This window comes from Oncorhynchus clarkii, chromosome 20 (assembly GCF_045791955.1).
Source record: "Oncorhynchus clarkii lewisi isolate Uvic-CL-2024 chromosome 20, UVic_Ocla_1.0, whole genome shotgun sequence".
NCBI classification, from domain to species: domain Eukaryota; kingdom Metazoa; phylum Chordata; class Actinopteri; order Salmoniformes; family Salmonidae; genus Oncorhynchus; species Oncorhynchus clarkii.
In genome coordinates this window covers 9,410,482-9,437,938 of record NC_092166.1, presented here as the reverse complement: position 1 = coordinate 9,437,938, position 27,457 = coordinate 9,410,482, and the positions used below count along the sequence as shown (strand labels likewise).

Sequence of the window (27,457 nt, the reverse complement as noted above, 5' to 3'; positions counted from 1 at the left end):
GTATATTGGCCATATACCACACCGGCTTGGGCCTTATTGCTTAATTATACCAATCCCATTCAAATAGGGCTCAAGATACTCACTGTACAACACATTTATACAGGTGCTTTATCTCTTCCTCATGCGTCTCTTGTAATTCATTGATTTTCTCAGTGAGTTTTGTTTTATCATGACCATATAGAGCATTCAAAAGATCATACTCCCCTTTGTGCTTTAATATCAGTTTCTCCTTCTCTTCTTCATGTTGATCCAATAGTTTTTGGAAGTCATTTTCATATTTCTCTTTAAAGTTATTCATTTCCTCTGCAAGTCTTCTGGCCTCTTGTTCATATTTATCCATCATTTCTTTTGTTTTTCTTTCATAATCTGCCCTCATTTCTTTCCATTTCTTCTCTTCTTGTTCTCTCCTGACTTTATCTTCCTTCTCTTTCCTCATATTCTCTTCTTCACGTTCTTGGTGAAATGTTTCCTCCAGTTTTCTTAGTCTTAGTCTCTCCTCCACTCTTCTATTTACATCCTCTTGAATTCTTCTTTCATGTTCCTCTCCACGTTCTCTCTCCCACTGCTCTCGTTGCGTTGTCATTTTGTCTGTCAACTCTCTCCTCTTTTCTTCAAAGTCTTTTTCTATTCGTTCTCTTTCTTTCTGCTCGGTTTCTCTCCTCTGATCTTCTGATTCCTTCATCTTTATTCTATCTCGTTCCCTCTCTCTTTCAAACTCCTCTCTCAATCTCCTCTGTTTTTCCTCTTGTTCTACAAGAGTTTGTACCTCCTTCTGTCTCCTCAGCCTTTCTTCTTCCTGTTGTCTGTCTCTTTCTTTCTTCAACTGTTCCTCCCATTCCTCTTTTTCACTACGCATTACTTCTTGGAGTTCTGTTTGACCTTTCTCTGCTTCCTCTATTTTTCTTTGCCACTCTTGTCTTTCTTCCTCTTCCTTCTTTCTCCTCTCATCCTCTTCTTTTTGTCTCATTTTAATTTCTTCCTCCTGTTCCCTTTTTAGTTTATCAAACTTCCATTCCTGATTTATTTGCCGTTCTTCTCTGTCTTTCTCTTCTTTTCTCAGTTTTTCCATCCTCATGTTATATTCTTCTTCCTTTTCTTTTTGGAGGTTTTTAAACTTTATTTCCTGAGTTTTTATCTCTTTTTCCATCTTTTCTTTTTCTGTGTCCCATATTTCTTTTTTCAACTTTTCATCTTCTTTCCTTTTTTTGTCCTCCAACTCTCTTTCTTCCTTCTCTGCTTTCTCCTTGTCTTCATGCTCTTTTCTAATAGCTTCTTCTCTCTCTCTCAACATGTTTTCTCTCAGCTGTCTTTCCCGCTGAACTTTCAATCTCTCCTCTTCCAACTTTGACTTCATCTTTTCCATGTCTGTTTCATGGCTGACCTTCAGTTTCTCCATGTCAGCCTTTATCTCCATCTCTCTCTCCTTCAGTATTGCTTCCTGTTTTTGTTTAATGGCTGCCTCTGCCTCCTGGAACATCTCATTAGTGTAGAAACTGCCCTTGTTCATGGACACCATTTTGTTCATCTTCTTAATCAGCTCAGTGACCTGTGTGCAGTTATTATCGTTGTTGTTGTTGAAGACATGGAATCTGTCTCCACAATCTCTGATCAGTTTATGCAGTTTGGCAATCTTGCTTTCCCCAATGTAATCTTGAATTGATTCATTTTTCAAGTCACCTCCTCTAGTAAACAGAACTAAGCAAAACATTCCTGCCCGTGGACCAAAGGTTTTCTCTATGAGGTCCAAAGTGTCTAGCTCCTCTTTCGTGATTCTCCCGATAGTCAACACTATGATAAACACATGGGGTCCAGGAGCTGACAGGGAAACACATTTCACTATCTCTTTCTGAACATCTTTATTAGACAATGTTGTGTCAAAAAGGCCAGGTGTGTCCACCACAGAAACTGTTCTTCCATCAACTTTGCCGACTGCCTTCTTACAAACTGTTGTCACAGAATCAGTGCTGGATTTAGACTTAAATTCATCTCTGCCCAGGATAGTGTTTGCAGAGGAGCTCTTCCCATTGCCAGTTTTCCCAATCAGCACCACCCTTATGCACTCTGTGCTGGAACACTCCATTTCAGCACCTACAAATTAAATAATAAATGATAAGATATGAATGTTAATTACTGCATGAACTGATATTGAAATCAACATTGAAGGTTCATAGTGTTAAATCATTGCTTTCCCAATCACCCCCCAGTATTTGTTCCTCCCTGTGTTCAACAAACTCACCTTGTGACATGTTCCTGATTCTCTCCTCTAAATCCTTGATTCTTCTGCTTTGGTCCAGTTCTGATTGGTGTTTAGCCTCCATGTACATGTACAGAGTGTAGCAGGTTCTGTTCTGATCCATCATTTTGATTATTTCTGTTACAAGTTCTGTCGTCTGCTTAGCATTCTCAATATTCGAAGCATCAAAGATTTTATACCGCCTTCCGCATATCTTGATCAGTTGCTTTGTGTCTGCATTTTGTTCCACAAAGTCAACTGCAGTTTTATCAACTGAAATGTTATCCTGTCTAAACAGGACCATGACAAAGTCATTGACTCGTGAGCTGAGAATCTTCTGGATGGTCTCCAGCTCTCCTTTGTCTTCATCAGTAATTGGACCCAAAGGTACGACCATGAGGAAAGCATGGACTCCAGAGTCACAGAGAGAGACACAGTTGAAAGTCTCACGCATCACTTCCTTCTGAGTGAGATGTGTTCCAAACAGAGCAGGCAGCTCGATGAGGGTGACCGGCCGACCACACACCTCTCCTTCTCTCTTCACACACACTGAGGAGGAGCTGGACTTTGGACTGGACACTGTCTTACCCAGTATGGCATTGGCTATAGAAGTCTTCCCAGCTCCTCTTCTGCCACACAGCACCACGTTCAGTCTCTGAGCCTTTGGTGTCATGGTATCATGTGTCGTCTCTTCATTGGAGGTGAGGTATCTCCATTCATTCTCCTCTACCATCTTTTCTATCTTTTGAGTTAACTTTTTGTGGTCACTTCCTTGTTTGTACATTTCATGATGCCTTCCTCCACATTCTTCAATCATTTGTCTCAGATGAGGATTTCCTGTGACTCCCTCGTGAGTAATGATCACCATTGAGTGCTTGAAGGCCTCTTTACCAAATATGCTCAGGATCAACTTGAATGTGTTTCTGTTCTCCTCTGTGAACTCCTCAGGCTTCAACACCAGCAGGACCCCATGAGGCCCAGGAGCAGAGAGGGACTTACATCTCTCCATCTCCTGCATCAGGGACTCCACAGGCAGAGCAAAGAAGTCTGGAGTCTTTACAACAGTAACAGACTTGCCATTCACCTTCCCACTGGCTGACTCACATTGCTGTTTTTTGCCAAACAAACCAGCAGAGAGGCCTATTCCTGGAAAAGCCCCTTGCTGTAGGATAATGTTACCCACTGTTTTCTTCTTGTCGTCACTCCTCCCCAGCAACACTATCCTGAGTTGAGACTCTGTAAATTATATGTACACATTGATTAATATAAAGATATGCAGATAAAACATAATATAGTTTATCAATATTCATACTGGATTGTCCCTGATGCAAATTAAAATGGGCCCTTTTCTTGTGATGCTTGTGATTAAAAAGCTTGACAGCAATAGACAGTGATATTAAGTAAGTACATGTGGATTAAATCCTCAGTTAATCTAACATGATGTACTACTATTATACTATACAAATTACATTACCCATGTGCCAATGTCCCTCTTGGGAATGTTTTCACAATTGTTCTAATTACATTAGGAAAAATGAACATTTTGAATTCCTGCCCTACAAGATAAGTACATCATAGTTAGTCAAGTGAAAAGGAAAATCTAATCTATTTACTTTCACATGTAAATTCTGCCTACACACCTGTTACATAATTTTTGCCTATCAAGATAGACATTTTGAAAACAGAGCTTCAAAAATAATGATAATTTGGACAAATCCTAACTGAGCCGTAGCCATCCCACTTTAATATAGAAGTGGCAACATGGTGTAAACGAGAATTAATTTTACCCACCACATTTTTCTCCACTCCATGATTGCTCCCCCACTTTTCCCTTAAGGAACATCAATCCTGAAAAAAGTGTTGACAATCAATACCAGTGACCTTATCTTTGTAGTCCCTTTCAACCAAGCATGATGAAACTAAAAAAGCAGACATCCTTAATGAAGATTGAATATAGGTTGACAGTATTAATGCTATAGTTCAATAGCATTTTCCCCGTTTCAAGTCCAAATCATCCTAAAGTGTCTGAAATTGATTGTAGTTCAATGAAGTTACTTTAACAACGATTTTAATCTTGTTTACAGTGGCCAGGTAAACACAACCAAAGCATGGGTTGCTGTCTTACCTTTTCCAAAAAGTGCTGACAGGGTAATGTAGGGGGACTATCACTATAATACTGTCAACTTATATTCAATGCTCATCTCACTATAACTTTTGTCAATGTGCTGTATACTTACCAACTTCTGTTACTTTATCAAAATTGTACCATTGTGCTGAAACTCCTTGTTCCAAAACAGCCTTTCCACATTCTTCACCAGAGGAAGATTTGAGGCTCCAATCAGTTTTACTCCTGTGTTTTTCCTCTTTCCCTTTTACCATGTCACTTGTAGCATCTTCAAATACATCACAGGTGAGATAGTCTCCTCCATTCTCCTTTACAATCTTGTCAACATCTGCTATAAGTTGAGTGCGGTCACTGAGGTGCTGCCTCCCTCTACAGGCTCTGACCATCTGATTCAGAGGGTGATCCTCATCCATGTGTCCCCTCTTGTCTTCATGAGTTGTCAGTACCATTGAGTAGTCAAAGGACCGGTCACTGAGGGTGTCTAGGATCTTCCTGATTCTGTCTCCCTCTTCCTGTGTGAACTCCTCAGGCTGCAGCACCAACAGGAACACATGAGGTCCCGGGTCAGACATAGTGACACACCAACGCAGTTCCTCTGAGAGTTTGTCATGTGACATGTTAGGGTCTAACAGGTCTGGAGTGTTGATCACAGCTATGTGTCTTCCCTCCACCTGACCCCTGGCTCTCTCACAGTGGTTGTGTACATAGTTGGGGTCAAATGCCCCTCTTTCCAGGATGAAGTTCCCAACAACACTCTTCTCAGAGACATTCTTGCCGAGCAGCACAATCCTTAGCTCTGTAGGACTTTCAGACACTGTAACAAACACCACCACAATCTTATTTCAAATTTTAAAAAATGTGTTTGCTTTCCTTTCAGGATAACACTATGAACATGATGCACCATATTACCACAAAACAACAACAATACACAACTTTTCAATCTAGACAGAGAAATCAAAAATCTTTTAAATTTTTATTTGGTTGTTATTTTATTGATCACTCACTTCTTGGGGGCAACAAATCCACACTTTTGCGTCTCTGGGCCCATGGATTCGAGACTGAAAACACATAAAATTAACACAATCATCAGTATTTTGTAAAGTTGTAAACCCTCTTAAAAGAGTTAAGGAGCCGCCCCTTTCTTTCAATTGTCGTCTAAAATGACATACCCAAATCTAACTGCCTGTAGCTCAGGACCTGAAGCAAGGATATGCATATTCCTGATACCATTTGAAAGGAAAAACTTTGAAGTATGTGGAAATGTTAAATTAATGTAGGAGAATATAACACATTAGATCTGGTAAAAGATAATACAAAGACAAAAACATGAATTTTTGTGTATTTTATTTGTACCATCATCTTTGAAATGCAAGAGAAAGGCCATAATGTATTATTCCAGCCCAGGCATAATTTACTTTTTGGCCACTAGATGGCAGCAATGTATGTGCAAAGTTTAAGGCTGATCCAGTGAACCATTGCATTTCTGTTCAAAATTCTGTATCAAGACTGCCCAAATGTGGCTAATTGATTTAGTAATACATTTTCATTAATACAAGTTCATAACTGTGCACTCTCCTCAAACAGTAGCATGGTATTCTTTCACTGTAATATCTACTGTAAATTGGATAATTCCGTTAGATTAACAAGAATTTAAGCTTTCTGCCAATATCAGATATGTCTATGTCCTGGGAAATTTTCTTGTTACTTACAACCTCATGCTAATCACATTAGCCTACATTAGCTAAACCGTCACGCGGGGGACCCACCGATCCTGTAGAGGTTGACTTTTGCTTGAATTGAATTTGTGTAACTCAGTGTAGCATTAAATGACAAGAATTTACAAGTATTAAAAGATTAATTGAAATATGTTTTTGAAAAAAAAGGAAAACCACAAATAGGTGCTAAGTGGCAAAAAACTCCAAGTCCAGGCACTAGTGAGGGTTTGAAAGTCAAAAACCCTTTAAAGTATAGGCTAAAACATTATTAAAATACACCAACGCATATCAGTTCCGTCAGTTCAGACACCCTGATTCCCCTCCAACCTGTGGTTCTTGTGGAATACCTGAAGCGCTCCTGCTACTTCTTTTCTTCTGAAGTAATTTTTTGTTGAGTATGTACATTATTGCTAGGCTAATTTAATGTCATATCAACCTTAATGTGGACAATTTTTCAAATAAGAATAGTTATAAACAGCTTTTATGAATATGTCAAGGTTTCTACCTTTGAAGGTACAGGATTGACGGGCGTGAATTAATATAATTCAGGTTGGCTGAATAACTATTTCCTGTACTGCTGATGCTAACGTTAGCTACTGTTCAAGACAACAACAGCAGTTTTCACTGGTCAGCCCATAAATGTATTTGTTGTCAACAATAAAACATCATACCTGGTGAAAAGTTTCTTTGTACTAGGATTTTGACTTTACTTTTCAAACTTTACTGCGTTTGCCAGCAGCTCTTAGCAATGCTTGATCACAGCGCTGTTTATGATTTCAAGCCTATCAACTCCTGAGGTTAGGCTGGCAATACTAAAGTGCTATTAGAACATCCAATAATCAAAGGTATATGAAATACAAATGGTAGAGAGAGAAATAGTCGACGCGTCATTATTCCTATAATAACTGCAACCTAATATTTATTTACTTGGAATATTGAACCACCAGCTGTCATAAGGACAAGAACAAGAGCACCTCCTCCCAGCTGCCCACTGCACTGAGGCTAGGTAACACGGTCACCACCGATAAATCCATGATTATCGAAAAATTCAACAAGCATTTCTCAACGGCTGGCCATGCCTTCCGCCTGGCTACTCCAACCTCGGCCAACATCTCCGCCCCCCCGCAGCTACTCGCCCAAGCCTCTCCAGGTTCTCCTTTACCCAAATCCAGATAGCAGATGTTCTGAAAGAGCTGCAAAACCTGGACACGTACAAATCAGCTGGGCTTGACAATCTGGACCCTCTATTTCTGAAACTATCCGCCGCCATTGTCGCAACCCCTATTACCAGCCTGTTCAACCTCTCTTTCATATCGTCTGAGATCCCCAAGGATTGGAAAGCTGCCGCAGTCATCCCCCTCTTCAAAGGCGGAGACACCCTGGACCCAAACTGTTACAGACCTATATCCATTCTGCCCTGCCTATCTAAGGTCTTCGAAAGCCAAGTCAACAAACAGGTCACTGAACATCTCAAATCCCACCGTACCTTCTCCGCTGTGCAATCTGGTTTCCGAGCCGGTCACGGGTGCACCTCAGCCACGCTCAAGGTACTAAACGATATCATAACCGCCATCGATAAAAGACAGTACTGTGCAGCCGTCTTCATCGACCTTGCCAAGGCTTTCGACTCTGTCAATCACCATATTCTTATCGGCAGACTCAGTAGCCTCGGTTTTTCGGATGACTGCCTTGCCTGGTTCACCAATTACTTTGCAGACAGAGTTCAGTGTGTCAAATCGGAGGGCATGCTGTCCGGTCCTCTGGCAGTCTCTATGGGGGTGCCATAGGGTTCAATCCTCGGGCCGACTCTTTTCTCTGTATATATCAATGATGTTGCTCTTGCTGCGGGCGATTCCCTGATCCACCTCTACGCAGACGACACCCTTCTATATACTTCCGGCCCGTCCTTGGACACTGTGCTATCTAACCTCCAAACGAGCTTCAATGCCATACAACACTCCTTCCGTGGCCTCCAACTGCTCTTAAACGCTAGCAAAACCAAATGCATGCTTTTCAACCGTTCGCTGCCTGCACCCGCACGCCTGACCAGCATCACCACCCTGGATGGTTCCGACCTTGAATATGTGGACATCTATAAGTACCTAGGTGTCTGTCTAGACTGTAAACTCTCCTTCCAGACTCATATCAAACATCTCCAATCGAAAATCAAGTCAAGAGTCGGCTTTCTATTCCGCAACAAAGCCTCCTTCACTCACGCCGCCAAACTTACCCTAGTAAAACTGACTATCCTACCGATCCTCGACTTCGGCGATGTCATCTACAAAATTGCTTCCAACACTCTACTCAGCAAACTGGATGCAGTTTATCACAGTGCCATCCGTTTTGTCACTAAAGCACCTTATACCACCCACCACTGCGAGTTGTATGCTCTAGTCGGCTGGCCCTCGCTACATATTCGTCGCCAGACCCACTGGCTCCAGGTCATCTACAAGTCCATGCTAGGTAAAGCTCCGCCTTATCTCAGTTCACTGGTCACGATGGCAACACCCATCCGTAGCACGCGCTCCAGCAGGTGTATCTCACTGATCATCCCTAAAGCCAACACCTCATTTGGCCGCCTTTCGTTCCAGTTCTCTGCTGCCTGGGACTGGAACGAATTGCAAAAATCGCTGAAGTTGGAGACTTTTATCTCCCTCACCAACTTCAAACATCTGCTATCTGAGCAGCTAACCGCACCCATTTTTACCTACCTCATCCCCATACTGTTTTTATTTATTTACTTTTCTGCTCTTTTGCACACCAATATCTCTACCTGTACATGACCATCTGATCATTTATCACTCCAGTGTTAATCTGCAAAATTGTAATTATTCGCCTACCTCCTCATGCCTTTTGCACACAATGTATTTAGACTCCCCTTTTTTTTATACTGTGTTATTGACTTGTTAATTGTTTACTCCATGTGTAACTCCATGTGTTGTCTGTTCACACTGCTATGCTTTATCTTGGCCAGGTCGCAGTTGCAAATGAGAACTTGTTCTCAACTAGCCTACCTGGTTAAATAAAGGTGAAATAAAAAATTTTTTTTTTAAATTTAAAAAATGTTCTGAGAAAGGAACTTAAACGTTAGCTTTTTTTACATGGCACATATTGCACTTTTACTTTTTTCTCCAACACTGTTTTTGCATTATTTAAACCAAATTGAGCAAGTTTCATTATTTACTTGAGACTAAATAGATTTTATTTGTGTATTATATTAAGTTAAAATAAAGTGTTCATTGTTCATTCAGTATTGTTGTAATTGTCATTATTTCAATATATATAGATAGATAGATGTATATATATATATGTATACATACATCTATATATATATATATATATATATATATATATATATATATATATATATACATATACATCTATCTATCTATCTATCTATCTATCTATCTATCTATCTATCTATATATATATATATATATATATATATATATATATACACAGTGCCTTGCGAAAGTATTCGGCCCCCTTGAACTTTGCGACCTTTTGCCACATTTCAGGCTTCAAACATAAAGATATAAAACTGTATTTTTTTGTGAAGAATCAACAACAAGTGGGACACAATCATGAAGTGGAACGACATTTATTGGATATTTCAAACTTTTTTAACAAATCAAAAACTGAAAAATTGGGCGTGCAAAAGTATTCAGCCCCTTTACTTTCAGTGCAGCAAACTCTCTCCAGAAGTTCAGTGAGGATCTCTGAATGACCAATGTTGACCTAAATGACTAATGAGGATAAATACAATCCACCTGTGTGTAATCAAGTCTCCGTATAAATGCACCTGCACTGAGATAGTCTCAGAGGTCCGTTAAAAGCGCAGAGAGCATCATGAAGAACAAGGAACACACCAGGCAGGTCCGAGATACTGTTGTGAAGAAGTTTAAAGCCGGATTTGGATACAAAAAGATTTCCCAAGCTTTAAACATCCCAAGGAGCACTGTGCAAGCGATAATATTGAAATGGAAGGAGTATCAGACCACTGCAAATCTACCAAGACCTGGCCGTCCCTCTAAACTTTCAGCTCATACAAGGAGAAGACTGATCAGAGATGCAGCCAAGAGGCCCATGATCACTCTGGATGAACTGCAGAGATCTACAGCTGAGGTGGGAGACTCTGTCCATAGGACAACAATCAGTTGTATATTGCACAAATCTGGCCTTTATGGAAGAGTGGCAAGAAGAAAGCCATTTCTTAAAGATATCCATAAAAAATGTTGTTTAAAGTTTGCCACAAGCCACCTGGGAGACACACCAAACATGTGGAAGAAGGTGCTCTGGTCAGATGACACCAAAATTGAACTTTTTGGCAACAATGCAAAACGTTATGTTTGGCGTAAAAGCAACACAGCTGAACACACCACCCCCACTGTCAAACATGGTGGTGGCAGCATCATGGTTTGGGCCTGCTTTTCTTCAGCAGGGACAGGGAAGATGGTTAAAATTGATGGGAAGATGGATGGAGCCAAATACAGGACCATTCTGGAAGAAAACCTGATGGAGTCTGCAAAAGACCTGAGACTGGGAGGGAGATTTGTCTTCCAACAAGACAATGATCCAAAACATAAAGCAAAATCTACAATGGAATGGTTCAAAAATAAACATATCCAGGTGTTAGAATGGCCAAGTCAAAGTCCAGACCTGAATCCAATCGAGAATCTGTGGAAAGAACTGAAAACTGCTGTTCACAAATGCTCTCCATCCAACCTCACTGAGCTCGAGCTGTTTTGCAAGGAGGAATGGGAAAACATTTCAGTCTCTCGATGTGCAAAACTGATAGAGACATACCCCAAGCGACTTACAGCTGTAATCGCAGCAAAAGGTGGCGCTACAAAGTATTAACTTAAGGGGGCTGAATAATTTTGCACGCCCAATTTTTCAGTTTTTGATTTGTTAAAAAAGTTTGAAATATCCAATAAATGTCGTTCCACTTCATGATTGTGTCCCACTTGTTGTTGATTCTTCACAAAAAAATACAGTTTTATATCTTTATGTTTGAAGCCTGAAATGTGGCAAAAGGTCACAAAGTTCAAGGGGGCCGAATACTTCCGCAAGGCACTGTATATATAAAAAAATCGGCCGATATCTGTATGTTTTTGGTCCTCCAATAATCGGCATCGGTATTTGCGTTGAAAAATCATAATCGGACGACCTCTAATTTTAACATATAATATACTAACTTTTTAGTGTTTCACAAACACTAATATATTAAGTCCAGCATAACAACATTTTTATAGATCCAACTGAATCGTATCAAATCCAGAACTGGGGGGGATCACGTGACCCTTGAACGAGATGGCCGCATGAACTAAGAGCTCCGCACAAGTAGTTTCCAATTCCTAATCTTACCTCCACTCCAAGTTCACACTCATTTAGCTTTAGCAAGAAAAAGTCATGGCGGCTACAAAAGGCGACACTACAGGTGACATTTTTACCCGGACTCGAGTATTAGCGACGGAAAAAGCCTCCAAGAAGAAGCTAGCTTCAGAAAAAACTAGCGCCATTAGCCAGGAGCAAGAGAAGCCGCTCCCCCACGAGGCACAACGAATGCCAACCTCGCACTCTGTCGAAGACATCCTTTCTGAGTTGAGATCCCAACGTACAGAACTAAACACTAAATTAGATGCCATTAATTCTCAGCTCAGTGCGATAGGGGGCAAGGTGACAATCCTGGAAAACGCTTTGCCCGACATCAACAACAAGATAACCATGGACGAGGCAGAGGGGCGAATCCTATCCATGGAAAACTTATTGACAGATGCCATGGAAACAATAGCATATGCTAAAAAGAAAATTGAGCATCTGGAAGAGAAAACAGAGGACCTGGAAAACAGGGGGCGAAGGAATAATTGTGTTCTATTCAATCTGGGCGAAAAAGAAGAGGGAAACATGCCACTGATCCGCTACCTGCAAGACAAACTTCCCGAGTGGCTCCACCTGCCCAACGACAGGCCCATAGAACTCGAGAGAGCTCACCGAGCACTGAGGCCCCCACCAGCAGCCAGACAACCACCGCGCCCAATCACCATACGTTTCCTGAGATTCACCGACAAGGAACGAGTCCTACAGGCGGCGAAAAACAACACCATCACAGTGGGAAACGCCAAACTCGCTTTACACCAGGACCTGTCAGCTGGAATACGCCGAAAGCGCCGAGAATTTGACGAAGTGAAGAAATACTCCATTGACCAAGGCATCTTCAGGGGATTCAAATACCCAAACGAGCTCAGGATTCTTCACCAAGGAGCCTTGCGACACTTCAAAACTCCCGAAGAGGCAAAACGTTTTTTGAAAGACAATCCTGGCCAATGAGAAACAGACCAATGACTAAATGCGATTAATGCCATTACTAAAGGAGGTAAGACGACATATAGCCGATATCCAGAGATCCACCCCCTAAATGTCATTATAGCCGTCCAATTTATACTTATTGTCCTTTAACTGAGAGGGATGGGCTGTATAGCCTAACCTAGGCCTACTAATGTTTCAGCCTACTTTTATTTCCCTGTTTTTTGTTGTTGCTATTATTACCTGGGGTTCCCTATGTCCCTTGGGGGAGGCATATGTAGGCTGGACTATTGATTTTATTTTTCTCCCCTCTTTTACTGGGGTCTGGACGAGGGCAACTGTGTTATGTGTTATTTACTCAATGCGGGTGGAGAGGATGAGGCATTTCTTTGGTGGGGAGAAGGAGACGTTGTGCGTTGCTAACTGTTCCCGGTTTTTATTTTATTCGGAACACAGAATTGAGACTGAGCGGGGGGGTAATAGATCCAACGGGATGTGTCGAGTTGTTTGGGAACTCGGCTGGGGTGTTCAGAGATTATTATTTTGTGTACACCATTTATTTTCCTTTTATGTGAACGCAGCTGTAATTACTATCCACTTTTACCCAGCGATGACTTGCACTAAAGTTCGATTACTGCTCGATGACGATGACTAGTACCTTAAATCTATTGACATGGAACTGCCATGGTCTAGGGCATGCAATAAAACGAAAAAAGATACTATGTGCTCTAAAAAAGGAAAAAGCAGACATTGCGCTATTACAAGAGACACACCTCTGTGATGCTGAACATGCCAAACTCCGCAGAGCTTGGGTGGGACAGGTGTATTTCTCATCTTTCAAATCAAACAGTAGAGGCACAGCCATACTTATCCATAAAAATGTTCCATTCATAATTGACAAAAACATATCTGATCCGGAGGGGAGATTTATTTTGATAACTGGGTCACTATATGGTCAACCAATTACTATATTAAACATATACGCCCCTAACACAGATACTCCTGCCTTCATGTCAAAAATTATAACCCTGTTCAATGAGCATTGTGTCTCCTTTGGCGTGGTGGCCGGAGATTTTAATTGTACCCTTAACCCAACCCTAGACAAATCATCTCAAGTCCCCACCACAAATCCTAGATCTGCAAAGATGTTGAACTCTCTTACTAAAGAGATGGGACTGATAGATATCTGGAGAGAGAATAATAGCTCATCTATGGACTATACATACTACTCTAATGTCCATAACACCTACTCCCGTATAGATTACATTTTTATCCCAAAGCGTTTCATAAATTCAGCCACATGTACAATCGGACCCATAGCACTTTCAGATCACGCCTTTGTCCACCTCTGCTTTGACCTCTGCAAAAACATCCCGAGGTCAAAGAGCTGGAAATTCAACACCTCCATGCTATCAAATGACGAGTTCCATACATTGGTAACTACATGGATAGACAACTACACACAAGACAATAAAGACTCTCCTGTTTCTCCGGCCACAATGTGGGACGCTGCTAAAGCCACACTAAGAGGTCATCTAATTGCATATGCTTCCTCTAAGAAAAAAGCAATGGAAGCACACAGGCTAGATCTTGAGAGGGAGCTGGAATGCTGTGAAAAAATACATAAACAATCCCCAGACAGCACCTCCTGGAGTCAACCTAAAGCAGCCAAAGCCAAACTGAATTTGGACTACACTCGGGAGATAAAAAAAAAAGTTTTCTTTACTAAACAGAAATACCATGAGTATAGCAATAGGCCCAGTAGATTGCTTGCTTACCAATTAAAAAAGGAGCGGTCAGAGCGTACAATCATGGCTATCCGAACGGAGGACGAGGTCACATATGATCCAAAAAAGATCAATTTAACTTTTCATGATTTTTACTGCAAACTATATACCTCTGAGAGAAAACACACAGAGGCAGAACTCCACTCTTTCCTAGAGGGAATCTCGCTACCTAAACTATCAGAGACCGACCAGGAAGATCTCAACTCCCCCTTCACTCCTGAGGAGATCCTGGAGGCAATTACCTCCATGCCACCTAATAAGTCCCCAGGCCCAGATGGATTCCCCAGAGAGTTCTACAAAGCTTTTTGGCCCCAGCTCAGCCCTATCTTCATGCCAATGCTGGAGGATTTTTGCAAAAACGGAGTTCTCCCAGACTCAATGCACACAGCTCGCATTACAGTGTTGCCAAAAAAGGACAAGGACCCCCTATCCTGCTCGTCCTTCCGGCCCATAAGCTTGTTGGATTTCGACTATAAAATAATTACCAAATTGCTCGCCAAGAGACTAAACACTCTTCTTCCCAAAATAATAAAAGCGGACCAAACTGGATTTATTAGAGACAGATACTCTTCTGATAACATTCGCCGTCTTTTTGATATTATTGATCAAGTAAACGCACAAAAGACCCCTGTCCTGCTGGCTTCACTGGATGCTGAGAAGGCGTTTGACAGGATGGAGTGGAGCTTTCTGTTTTCAGTCTTAGAAAAGTTCAATATGGGCCCAAATTTTATTAAATGGATCAAATCACTATACTCTCATCCAAATGCCATGGTGACTACTAATGGACTGAACTCTGACAGATTCCCTCTGGAACGGGGCACAAGACAAGGGTGCTCGCTGTCCCCCCTGCTCTACTTGTTGGGGGCGGAGCCTCTGGCAGAGCTGATAAGGAGCAATCCAAATATTATGGGTGTTTCTGCAGGTGGCCTGCAGCACAAGATTTCGCTTTACGCGGATGATGTCTTGCTCTACATATCCAACCCTGAGAAATCACTCCCTCTCATTTTAGACACAATTGCTCAGTATGGCAAGTTTTCAGGTTACAAGATCAATTTTAACAAATCCACTGTCTGCCCTCTCAATATTACACTCACCAGCTCTATGAAGACACTTTGTCCTTTCCAATGGAAATAAATAAAATACCTAGGATCAAGTTTTCCACTTTGTCAAAACCGGAATCTAAAGGTGGTCTTGCCCTTCCCTCCCTTCAACTGTACTACTGGTCTGCCCAAATCCGCAACATGCTAACATGGATCACAAACAGACAAGAGTCAACGTGGATTCAGATAGAAGCCCAATCCTGTGGTTCATTGCCCTTAAGTTCAATTATATTCATTAATAACTTTAGTGAAGTGGGCAACATAGCCAAAACCTTTGCGATTTACAGCACCCTACTAGCGTGGAGGGACTGTAAGAAATACCTGGGCATTTCCTCCCAAATATGTTCTCACTCGCCTATAGTAGGCAACCCAGACTTGCCAAAAGCCCTGAGGGATGCCAACTTTAATCTTTGGCATACTCTAGGAATCAGGACCTTTTCAGACCTATTTCATCAGAAAACCACTACACTGAAATCCTTTCAAGAGCTCTGCAGTGAATTCGATGTGCCAAGATCCCATTTTTTTAAATATCTTCAAATTAGACATGTAATTTCCTCATTTACCTCCAAGAGGAGGTTTAGAACTCAGTTGAATGAAGTTGAAACCCTTCTTGTCACAGCACAATCCATTAAAGGCAAAATATCTTACATCTATAGACTCCTTTCTGAGAAAGGAAGCTCCTCCTTTACTCCTTTGAAAATAATCTGGGAAAAGGACCTTGGTCTGACTATCAGTGATGAGTTATGGGCGGAGGTTTGCGACAGGGTATACTGCTCCTCTACCAGTGTAAAAATGAAAGAATCTAATTACAAATTTTTTTACAAATTTTATTATACTCCTTTGAGACTCCATAGAATGAAAACAGATATGTCTCCTAACTGTAAAAGATGTACCTCTGAAAGCGGAACCTATATGCATGTATTTTGGAGCTGTAGGGAGATTGCCAGATTCTGGCAATCTGTACATACTGCTGCACAGAAAATACTAGAGGTACAGTTTGATATGACCCCGTGTATCTATCTTCTTAATGCCCAGCAGGACTTTGTTCTTGATCCTGACAGAGAAAATTTGCTTATGACTATTACATACTTTGCTAAGAAATGTATTCTTCTATTGTGGGCCTCTAATACCCCTCCTACATTTAAAATGTGGATTGACCAGATTGTTGACTTTCTTCCTCTTGAAAAGCTCACTTATGACCTCCACAAGAGACAGCCCAAGTTTGATAGACTCTGGTCTCCACTATTCAACTATATTTCAAACTGGACAGAGTGAACGGGGTGACTAGGGAAATGCGCAGATACATGTTGTGTAAGGTACTGTAAAACCTAAAAACGAACTATTGGCCCGTCGTCTCAGCGAATGCTTGAAATAGCTGATAAGAACCTTGATAGTGCTGCTGCAAGGGTTATATGTTTTTTTTTTTTTTTTTTTTGTGTGTGTTTTTATTTGACTTTATCATTCATTTTAATTGTATTTTTTTTTTTTCAAAAGTATTATTATTTTTTATTTTTTTAAAGCCTGTCACATCTGTGAATGTGGAATGTGTTCTGTTGGTTGATTGAAAAACAAGAAAACTTAATAAAACTTTAAATTGAACAAATCCAGAACTGTAATTGTACATTAGATCTACTTCATCTTTCTGAATAGTTATTTTCATTGATAGTGTTCTAGTGTTAAACATTTCTTTATTTACAGTATTTAATCAGTTGACATTTTTATCCACTTCAGCAGGAATTATTAAGCGCAGTACTCATTCCACTAACTGGAGGGAAAGCATTGTAGCTTCACGTATTGGCATCTGGCAATAATGGCGCACATGATCTTAGTAATGGTGAGAATGGGTGTTCTCATCATTGACTGTCAATTTGTCTACAGTTTTGATATCCGTTCATCATGATCCATTACACCTCATAGCACAACAAACTGTTTGATACTAATATACAAATGTGCGTTATGTTCTTCAAACATGAATACGACATTGTGTAAAAGTATCGTAAAGTATAAACATTTTTTTACCCACAATTCTTTGAAAACAGAGCCACACATGGCAAGTTGTTGGAAGAACTTACAATTCTGAAGTTGAAAGGAAATATTATGAAAATTGAGAAAGTTAAAAACAATTGTTGTTGTAGTTGTTTTTACACACAATTTCTTGTTTAGATCAAATCGTATGTTTAATGTTTTTCTTTTCTTTGAGGTTGGTTGAAGAAGTCAAGTAAAGTACTAATTTTTATCAAGTAAAGATGACAACTACATTTTTTTAATGTCAAAATATTTATAGTATAGTTTACTAACCACCTGAATCATTGTTTGCAGTTTACAATTCCCACCAAGTGGATTAACCCCATTGGAGTGATGCATAGGCTGTTGTTCTTTCATGCCAGTGACCTGGGTTCACTTCCCTTCCCCTCCCTGTCATTTGCTGCATTGGTGTCAGAATTCATCCTAAATGCACAGACTGACATTTGTGAAGGGACTGACAAGCCAAAGCACAGGGACATGCCTTCCTGTTTGGAGGGGGCAGTTTAGTGAGCCTCAATAAATGAGCAGCATTACAATTCCGACATCTGTCTGACAGCTATAAGAAACCTCCGGAATTATCACAATGCAATCCTTCTGATGATCTTCTGTAGAAAAACCTTGACATTCTGAGTCCTGTGTGGCTTGTGAGCAAAACAGTCTAAGCTTTTCATGGTGTGGTCATAATAGCATGTAGCTCAAACCGTTTTCATGAGAATAATCGTTTTCTGGATGTTGTCTTGTCTCGCAGATCCAGAACAAATACACAAGTCAATTGACACATCCAGGAAGTCTGTAGCTCTAAACCAATCACTGTATATATGAATGGACAAAGCCATCGATCACGTGACACGACTCATTGAGTATCTCAAGTTGAAGGCCAACAGGTTATGATCTACAAAATTAACTTCTTCTGTGTGCGATTTCAAAATAATTGGTTAAAGGACATCTGGTGTAAGAAACAGTTATTGGTACCATGATTTTCTTCTGAATTGTTTTATTTACACAAAAATGTACCACGAAGATTGCCATTTCCTCATTCACTATAATAGAGGATGTTGTTTTCTGCAAACAATGCCTCCAGTACCGAGGTCGGCCTTGAACTTTGTGGCTTCAATTAGAGGGAGCAGCCGTTCTCCCCTGGCTCAAACAGACTATTCAGGAGGGGTTCAGAATAGAGGTCTTTACGGGTCCAAAACAGACCTGGGGCTTTCCCACCCGAACCCGATATGGATAAATGATTGTTTTTATATAGAGAACCATTCCATATAGACCTGGTCGGATCCACACCCGGTCCGATCTGAGTGATGGAAGCAGCAGAAAAGTACTTCATTAACCGTAGCTAATAAAGCACGAGGAGGGAGAGAGGTGCCAATCTAGCAGGCAGGGGAAGGGGGCATACTGTGAGCGACATATGGTGCGGGGAAAGAAAACTTAGTCAGTGGCGCAACAGCATTCAGCCAACATGTCTTCCACATTTTAACCCAACCTCTCTGAATCAGAGAGGTGCAGGGGGCTGCTTTACTGACATCCATGTCATCGGCACCCGGGGAGTGGGTGTTGTTGGGGGGTTAACTGCCTTGCTCAAAGGCAGAACGGAAGATTTTACCACGTTGCCGGCTCGGGATTCAAACCAGCAACGTTTCGGTTACAGGCCCAACTGCGTTAACCTCCAGGCTACCTACCGTGGTTAAGAGAGATGATAGACAGCAACCAACCAAGCCGACTCATGCTATAATACACTAATAGTTGCTATAGCTAGGTATTCAGACCCCTTGACTTATTCCACATTTTGTTACGTTACAGCCTTATTCTAAAATGTATTAAATAAATGTTTTCGTCAGAAATATTTGCAAATGTATAAAAAAAAATACAAAACTCAATCAGAGGCAGGTGTCATTAGTTGTCTCTGATTGAGAATCATACTTAGGTAGCCTGGGTTTCACAGTGTGTTTGTGGGTGATTGTTCCTGTCTCTGTGTTTGCACCAGATAGGGCTGTTTAGGTTTTCTCACGTTTATTGTTTTTGTTAGTCTATTCATGTATAGTTTTGCTTTATTAAAGAACCATGAATAGAAACCACGCTGCATTTTGGTCAGCCTCTCCTTCAAGTCAGGAAAACCGTTACAGAATCACCCACCACAACAGGACCAAGCGGCGTGGTAACGGGCAGCAGCAGGAGCAGCGCGATAAAGACTTCTGGACTTGGGAAGAAATCCTCGATGGGAGAGGACCCTGGGCGAAACCAGGGTGCAGCAGGAGAAGTGGCAGCAGGAGCAGCGCGAGGAGGAATGGACATGGGAGGACGAATTGGACGGAAATGGACCCTGGGCACAGCCTGGAGAATATTGCCACCCCAAAGAAGAGCTGGAGGCTGCGAAGGAAGAGAGGCGCTGATATGAGGAGGCAGCACGGCGGCGTGGATGGAAGCCCGAGAGTCAGCCCCAAAAATGTATTGGGGGGGGGCACACATGAAGTGTGGCGAAGCCAGGTAGGAGACCTGCGCCAACTTCCTGTGCTTACCGGGGGGCGAGAGAGACCGGGCAGGCACCGTGTTATGCTGTGGAGCGCACGGTGTCCCCAGTGCGGGTGCATAGCCCGGTGCGGTACATACCAGCTCCACGTATCGGCCGGGCTAGAGTGAGTATTGAGCCAAGTGCCATGAAGCCTGCTCTACGCATCTGGTCTCCATTGCGTCTCCTTGGGCCGGCTTACATGGCAACAGCCTTGCGCACAGTGTCCCCGGTTCGCCTGCATAGCCCAGTGCGGGCTATTCCACCTCGCAGCACTGGCAGGGCGACCGGGAGCAATCAACCGGGTAAGGTTGGGCAGGCTCGGTGCTCAAGAGCTCCAGTGCGCCTGCACGGTCCGGTCTATCCAGTACCACCTCCACACACCAGCCCTCCGGTGGCAGCTTACCGCACCAGGCTTCCTGTGCGTGTCCTCGGCCCAGTACCACCAGTGCCAGCACCACGTATCAGGCCTACAGTGCGCCTCGCCTGTCCAGCGCTGCCAGAGCCTTCCTCCTCTCCAGCGCAGCCGGAGTCTCCCGCCTCTCCGGCGCTACCAGAGCTCCCGCCCCTCAGTCCAGAGGCACTAGAGCCCCTCATTCCAGAGGCGCCAGAGCTACGCCAGAGCTACTCAGTCCAGCGCTGCCAGAGTCCTACCCTCACATCACACCCGTTGGCTGTGCTGCTCATGCATTGAATCTGCTCCTCAAGGGCATCATGGCACTGAAAACAATGGATACACTCTACAAGAGAGCCAAGTAAATGGTTATGTATGTGAAGGGTCATCAAGTTATAGCAGCAATCTACCTCACCAAGCAAAGTTAGAAGAATAAGAGCACCACATTGAAGCTGCCCAGCAACACCCGTTGAGGTGGTGTTGTCATCATGTTTGACAGTCTCCTGGAGGGGAAGGAGTTGCTCCAAGAAATGAACATACCACAGTCTGCTGATATGGACAGCCCCATCAAGAGGATCCTTTTGGGAGAGAGTGGTAAGCAGCCTGAAACTCCTGAAACCTATAACAGTAGCCATTGCACAGATTGAGGGAGACAATGCCATCCTGTCTGATGTTCAGACTCTGCTTGCAGATGTAAAAGAAGAAACCCGTACTGCCCTGCACACTTCACTGTTGCTTCAAGCAGAGGAAACTGCAGCTCTGAAATACATCAAAAAGCGCGAAGACTTCTGCCTGAATCCCATACATGCCACAGCGTACATGTTGGACCCCAAGTATGCTGGCAAGAGCATCATGTCTGGTGCAGAGATCAACCAGGTCTATTGTGTTGTCACTACCGTGTCTCACCACCTTGGCCTGGATGAGGGCAAGGTTCTTTGCAGTCTAGCGAAGTACACTTCCAAGCAAAGGCTTTGGGATGGAGATGCAATATGGCAGTCGTGCCAACATATCTCATCAGCCACCTGGTGGAAGAGACTTTGTGGATCTGAGGCTCTTTCCCCTGTTCCCTCCTTCCTCCTCCAAATCCCACCAACATCAGCCGCCTTAGAGCGCAACTGGTCCTTGTTTGGGAACACACACACACACCAAAGCACGCAACAGGCTGACCAATACAAGGGTTGAGAAATTGGTGGCCGTCCAGGAAAATTTGAGTCTTTTTGAGCCTGAAAATGAGCCATCCTCAACAAGGTTGGAATGTGACAGTGAAGATGAGGCCTCAGAGTCTGATGTTCAAGAGGTGGACATTGAGGAGGTCCAGGAAGAAGACATGGAAGCCTGAGAGGAAGACAACCAAAGCTTTAGTTTCTAGACTAACATACATATGTTGAAAACGTTTTTGGGAGATGTGATGGATCATTGGGGATCATTCAATATTCCCTTTCTTTTGTTGTTCAGTGAAATCATCCCATGTGAAGAGTCAACTCATTTAATTAAAGTTAAATTCATAACTTAATTGTTTTTTCTATTTCTATTGGAAGGATTTCATCATTTGTAATTCTGTCTACTTATGATAAGGTTAGTTTATGTTTCTGTCTCCATATGATATGGTAAATATATCCAATGCAAAGAACATCTACATTTAAATGGTATTAATATTATTTAGCATATATTTCCGTTAATTCCCACTGAAAGATTCCGCCCTAGGTCTGAATTCTTTCTGAATGCACTGTACACCAGCCTGCGTTCCTGTCTTTTATAGGTCTGTACATTCCCACACGGTTCCTCAGTGTTAGAAGTTTATCATCACAGAAAGTCATGCTCCTATTCTACCAGGCTGTCATAGATTCTATTCTATTCTATTGGCAACTTGTCAGTTACCTTAAAATCACAAATCAATGGTCCATACAGCCATTAAGGTGATGGGTGTGAGGTAGCACCCGTCACTGCAGACTGTGTTTATGGACAAACTATCATGAGACAGAACAATAAAATGATGTCAGACCCCTCCCATGTGCTCCACCCAGAGTTTCAGCTTCTCCCTTCAGACAGACACAACAGGGTTCCCCTTATATCTGATCAGATGTACAGTACCAGTCAAAAGTTTGGACACACCAACTCATTCAAGAGTTTTTCATTATTTGTACTATTTTCTTCATTGTAGAATAATAGTGAAGACATCAAAACTATGAAATAACACATATGGAATCATGTAGTAACCAAAAAAGTGTTTTCTTGAAAAGTCTTAATTCTCTCAACCAGCTTCACCTGGAATGCTTTTCCAACAGTCTTTGAAGGTGTTCCCACATATGCTGAGCACTTGTTGGCAGCTTTTCCTTCATTCTGTGGTCCAACTGAGGTCGGTGATTGTGGAGGCCAGGTCATCTGATGCAGCACTCTGATGCAGGAGGTGTGTTGGGTCATTGTCCTGGTGAAAAACAAATGATAGTCCCACTAAGCGCAAACCAGAAGGGATGGCGTATCGCTGCAGAATGCTGTGGTAGCCTTGCTGGTTCTAAATACCTCCTAAATAAATCACAGACAATGTCACCAGCAAAGCACCCCCACACCATCACACCTCCTCCTCCACGCTTCGCGCTGGGAACCACACGTGCGTGGATCATCCGTTCACCTACTCAGTGTCTTACAAATTTGTACTCATCAGACCAAAGTACAGATTTCCACCGGTCTAATGTCCATTGCTTGTGTTTCTTGGTCCAAGCAAGTCTCTTCTGCAGCAATTCGACCCTGAAGGCCTGATTCACGCAGTCTCCTCTGAACAGTTGATGTTGGGATGCAATTTCTGAGGCTGGTAACTCTAATGAACTTATCCTTTGTAGCAGAGGTAACTCTGGGTCTTCCTTTTCTGTGGCAGTCCTCATGAGAAACAGTTTTATCATTGCGCTTGATGGTTTTTGCGACTGCACTTGAAGAAACTTTAAAAGTTCTTCAAATGCTCATGATTGACTGACCTTCATGTCTTAAAGTAATGATGGACTTTCTATTTGCTTCTTTGAGCTGTTCTTGCCATAATATGGACTTGGTCTTTTACCAAATGGGGCTATATTCTGTATACCACCCCTACCTTGTCACAACGCAACTGATTGGCTCAAACGCATTAAGAAGGAAAGAAAACAACAAATTAACTTTTAACAAGACACACCTGTTAATTGAAATGCATTCGAGGTGACTACCTCATGAAGCTGGTTGAGAGAATGCCAAGAGTGTGCAAAGCTGTCATCAAGGCAAAGGGTGGCAACTTTGAACAATCTCAAATATAAAATATATTTAGATTTGTTTAACACTTTTTTTTGGTTACTACATGATTCCATATGTGTTATTTCATAGTTTTGATGTCTTCACTATTATTCTACAATGTAGAAAATAGTACAAATAAAGAAGAATCCTGGAATGAGTAGGTGTTCAAACTTTTGACTGTACTGTAAGCGCTCCATAATCCCCCTGTCAGTCAAACTCCTAAACAGCAGTATGTACATGTGCAATGTCATATACATGTGGAGGTATATGTATGTACAGTTGAAGTCGGAAGTTTACATACACCTTAGCCAAATAGATTTAAACTCACATTTTCACAATTCCTGACATTTAATCCTTGTAAAAATTCCATGTCTTAGGTCAGTTAGGATTGCCACTTTGTTTTACAATGCAAAATGTCAGAATAATAGTAGAGAGATTTATTTATTTAAGCTTTTACTACTTTCATCATATTCCCAGTGGTTTAGAAGTAGGTCGCCAGGTGTACGGTGTGTACAGCATCACACATTGGTGAGGCTGACTTCCGGGTTGGATGTGCATTGTGTCAAGAAGCAGTGCGGCTTGGTTGGGTTGTGATTCAGAGGACTCTTGGCTCTCGACCTTTGTCTTTCCTGAGTCCGTACGGGAGTTGCAGCGATGAGACAAGACTGTAACTACTACCAATTGGATACCATGAAAAAGGGGGTAAAACATTTTTTGTTTAACTTGGGTCAAACGTTTCGGGTAGCCTTCCACAAGCTTCCCACAATATGTTGGGCGAATTTTGGCCCATTCCACCTGACAGAGCTGGTGTAACTGAGTCAGGTTTGTAGGCCTCCTTGCTCGCACACAATTATTCAGTTCTGCCCACAAATTTTCTGTAGGATTGAGGTCAGGGCTTTAAGATGGCCAATTCCAATAGCTTGACTTTGTTGTCCTTAAGCCATTTTGCCACAACTTTGGAAGTATGCTTGGGGTCATTGTCCACTTGGAAGACCCATTTGCGACCAAGCTTTAACTTCCTGACTGATGTCTTGAGATGTTGCTCCGTGGCGGAGGTCTTTGTGGGCTAAACTCAGCCTTGTCTCAGGATGGTAAGTTGGTGGTTGAAGATATCCCTCTAGTGGTGTGGGGGCTGTGCTTTGGCAAAGTGGGTGGGGTTATATCCTTCCTGTTTGGCCCTGTCCGGGGGTGTCCTCGGATGGGGCCACAGTGTCTCCTGACCCCTCCTGTCTCAGCCTCCAGTATTTATGCTGCAGTAGTTTTTGTCGGGGGGCTAGGGTCAGTTTGTTATATCTGGAGTACTTCTCCTGTCCTATTCGGTGTCCTGTGTGAATCTAAGTGTGCGTTCTCTAATTCTCTCCTCTCTTTCTCTCTCTCGGAGGACCTGAGCCCTAGGACCATGCCCCAGGACTACCTGACATGATGACTCCTTGCTGTCCCCAGTCCACCTGGCCGTGCTGCTGCTCCAGTTTCAACTGTTCTGCCTTATTATTATTCAACCATGCTGGTCATTTATGAACATTTGAACATCTTGACCATGTTCTGTTATAATCTCCACCCGGCACAGCCAGAAGAGGACTGGCCACCCCACATAGCCTGGTTCCTCTCTAGGTTTCTTCCTAGGTTTTGGCCTTTCTAGGGAGTTTTTCCTAGCCACCGTGCTTCTACACCTGCATTGCTTGCTGTTTGGGGTTTTAGGCTGGGTTTCTGTACAGCACTTTGAGATATCAGCTGATGTACGAAGGGCTATATAAATAAATTTGATTTTATTTGATTTGCTTCACTATATCCACATAACCTTCCACCCTCATGATGCCATGTGAAATGCACCAGTTCCTTCCACCCACAACATGACCCCCCCCCCCTCCCCGTGCTTCACGGTTGGGATGGTGTTCGTCGGCTTGCAAGCCTCCCCCTTTTTCCTCCAAACATAACGATGGTCATTAAGTCCAAACAGTTATATTTTTGTTGCATCAGACCAGAGGACATTTCTCCAAAAAGTACGATCTTTGTCCCCATGTGCAGTTGCAAACCGTAGTCTGGCTTTTTTATGGCGGTTTTGGAGCAGTGGCCTCTTTCTTGGTGAGTGGCCTTTCAGGTTACGTCGATATAGGACTTGTTTTACTGTGGGTAATGATACTTTTGTACCTGTTTCCTCCAGCATCTTCACAAGGTCCTTTGCTCTTGTTCTGGGATTGAGTTGCACTTTTCGCACCAAAGTACATTAATCTCTTGGAGACAGAACGCGTCTCCTTCCTGAGCGGTATGACGGCTGCGTGGTCCCATGGTGTTTATACTTGCATACTATTGTTTGTACAGATGACGTGGTACCTTCAGGTGTTTGGAAATTGCTTTTCCAAATTGGCATTTGGAGTATACATGATGAGGTACTGTAGGTGTTGACTTGAAGGGGTGTCATGATGTTATGTCAGTCTTATCACCATGACTCAAACAGTTGAACATTACAAGCATCTATGCCTGGGTAGGTTGACCTCAGGTCTCCCCACTGGAAGCTCGAGGCAGCGGGAGTGTGGGAATCTATCAAATAGCGCACCTCTAACTTTACACAGTACTAATGCAATTAGTAATGCAATTAGTTGTGCAATTTAGATTGGGTGTTTCTTGTTTGCAGTGCAATAGTGTAATAATCAGGTTCTCTTCTTTATAAGTGTGTTATTCTATTTGTGTATTTGTGTGATTATAGGATTTGTGCAATTTAGTTTTATTTGTGTGTTTTGTTAGCAATAGTGTAATAGTGTAATAATTAGATTATCTTTTTAATTTGTATTTATATACTACAATTTGTTTCTATTTGTCTTTGTTACTTCTTTTTGATATTTATGGGTCTTATTTTTGTATATATTTGTATATTCATTTAGTTTTCAGGGGTCAGTTGGGCTACAAATTTGAACTTGACCTGGCAACCTTGTCTGTACCCTTGCCGCTTCTTCCACAATCCAGACCATGGCACTGCAGCCACAGCCAACTAGCTAGGCCACGGTTACTGTACTATATTGCAATCGGTACTCCAATTAATTAATTCATGATTGATCTTTTAACAGTGATTATGCAACAAAGTCAATTTTGCCAACAATTTAACTCCCAACTATGTTGCAAATGTGAAGTGTAAGTCATGCCTATTGAACATTACCGCATGTGGACTTCATTAACCGTAGCTGTTAAAGCTCGAAGAGGGAGAGAGTTGCTGCTCCAGCAGGCAGGGAAGGGATCGTACTGTGCGCGACTTACACAGGAAAGAAACCCTGTTCAGTTGCACAACTTAATGCGTTCCTGTGTCTTCCGCATTTAACCCAACTCTTTTGGATCAGAATGGTGCAGGGGGCGAGACCCGTGACAATAATATCAGTTCCGACACAGATTCGTGTCATTAATTAGATTATTAACATTCAGGTATTACATTTTTATAATTAAACTGGAAAACAATAATATGCTGCCTGCTCCAGAACCGCGGTTTTATTTCCTGTAAATTATTTCCCAAAGATACAGCATAGGGTGTTGTAGGCCATACTAGACGAAGAGCAATTGCCCAATATGAGCCGCAAAAAAGAATATTTTGCCAGTTTGTCAAATTGAGCTAGAAATTTAGCCAACAATATGAATGACACGTTACAAGATTTGGTGAACATCAGGCCAATATATATATTGTTGAGGTTTTACTGCTCTTACCTTCGTCTCTGAATGATGCAGAGTCCGCCATTTCATCGTTAAAATGTCTGCACTGTGACAGATAAATGTGAAAGTGAAAGTTGCAGCTTCCTACGTGTTAAAATGACAATTCATTTTGTGGAGTTGTGGAGAGACTTCAATCTACAAGGTGAATATCTTTACAAACCACTAACTTGATCTTGATTTGTAATCAGAATAACAACAAGACTGAATGTTCTCCACCTGACATACATTAAATTGCATACCCATGTCAGCACATTGAATTAAACCCAGCTCATTTAAATACCTTGCAGTTAAAAAATAAATGACATACCAAACATT

General features: G+C 42.1%; 1 protein-coding gene across 1 annotated transcript; it reads right to left on the bottom strand.

Annotated features, from left to right (window-relative positions):
* Positions 1–79: 79 nt before the first annotated feature.
* Positions 80–27,205, bottom strand: LOC139376747 (uncharacterized). The gene is made up of 6 exons (XM_071119642.1): positions 27,137–27,205; positions 5,363–5,416; positions 4,471–5,172; positions 4,025–4,081; positions 2,237–3,469; positions 80–2,088 (listed from the first exon to the last, which is right to left on the bottom strand). Exons 1-6 carry the CDS (start codon positions 27,165–27,167, stop codon positions 80–82), a joined length of 4,086 nt encoding a protein of 1,361 aa, XP_070975743.1. The 5' UTR covers positions 27,168–27,205.
* Positions 27,206–27,457: the final 252 nt, after the last annotated feature.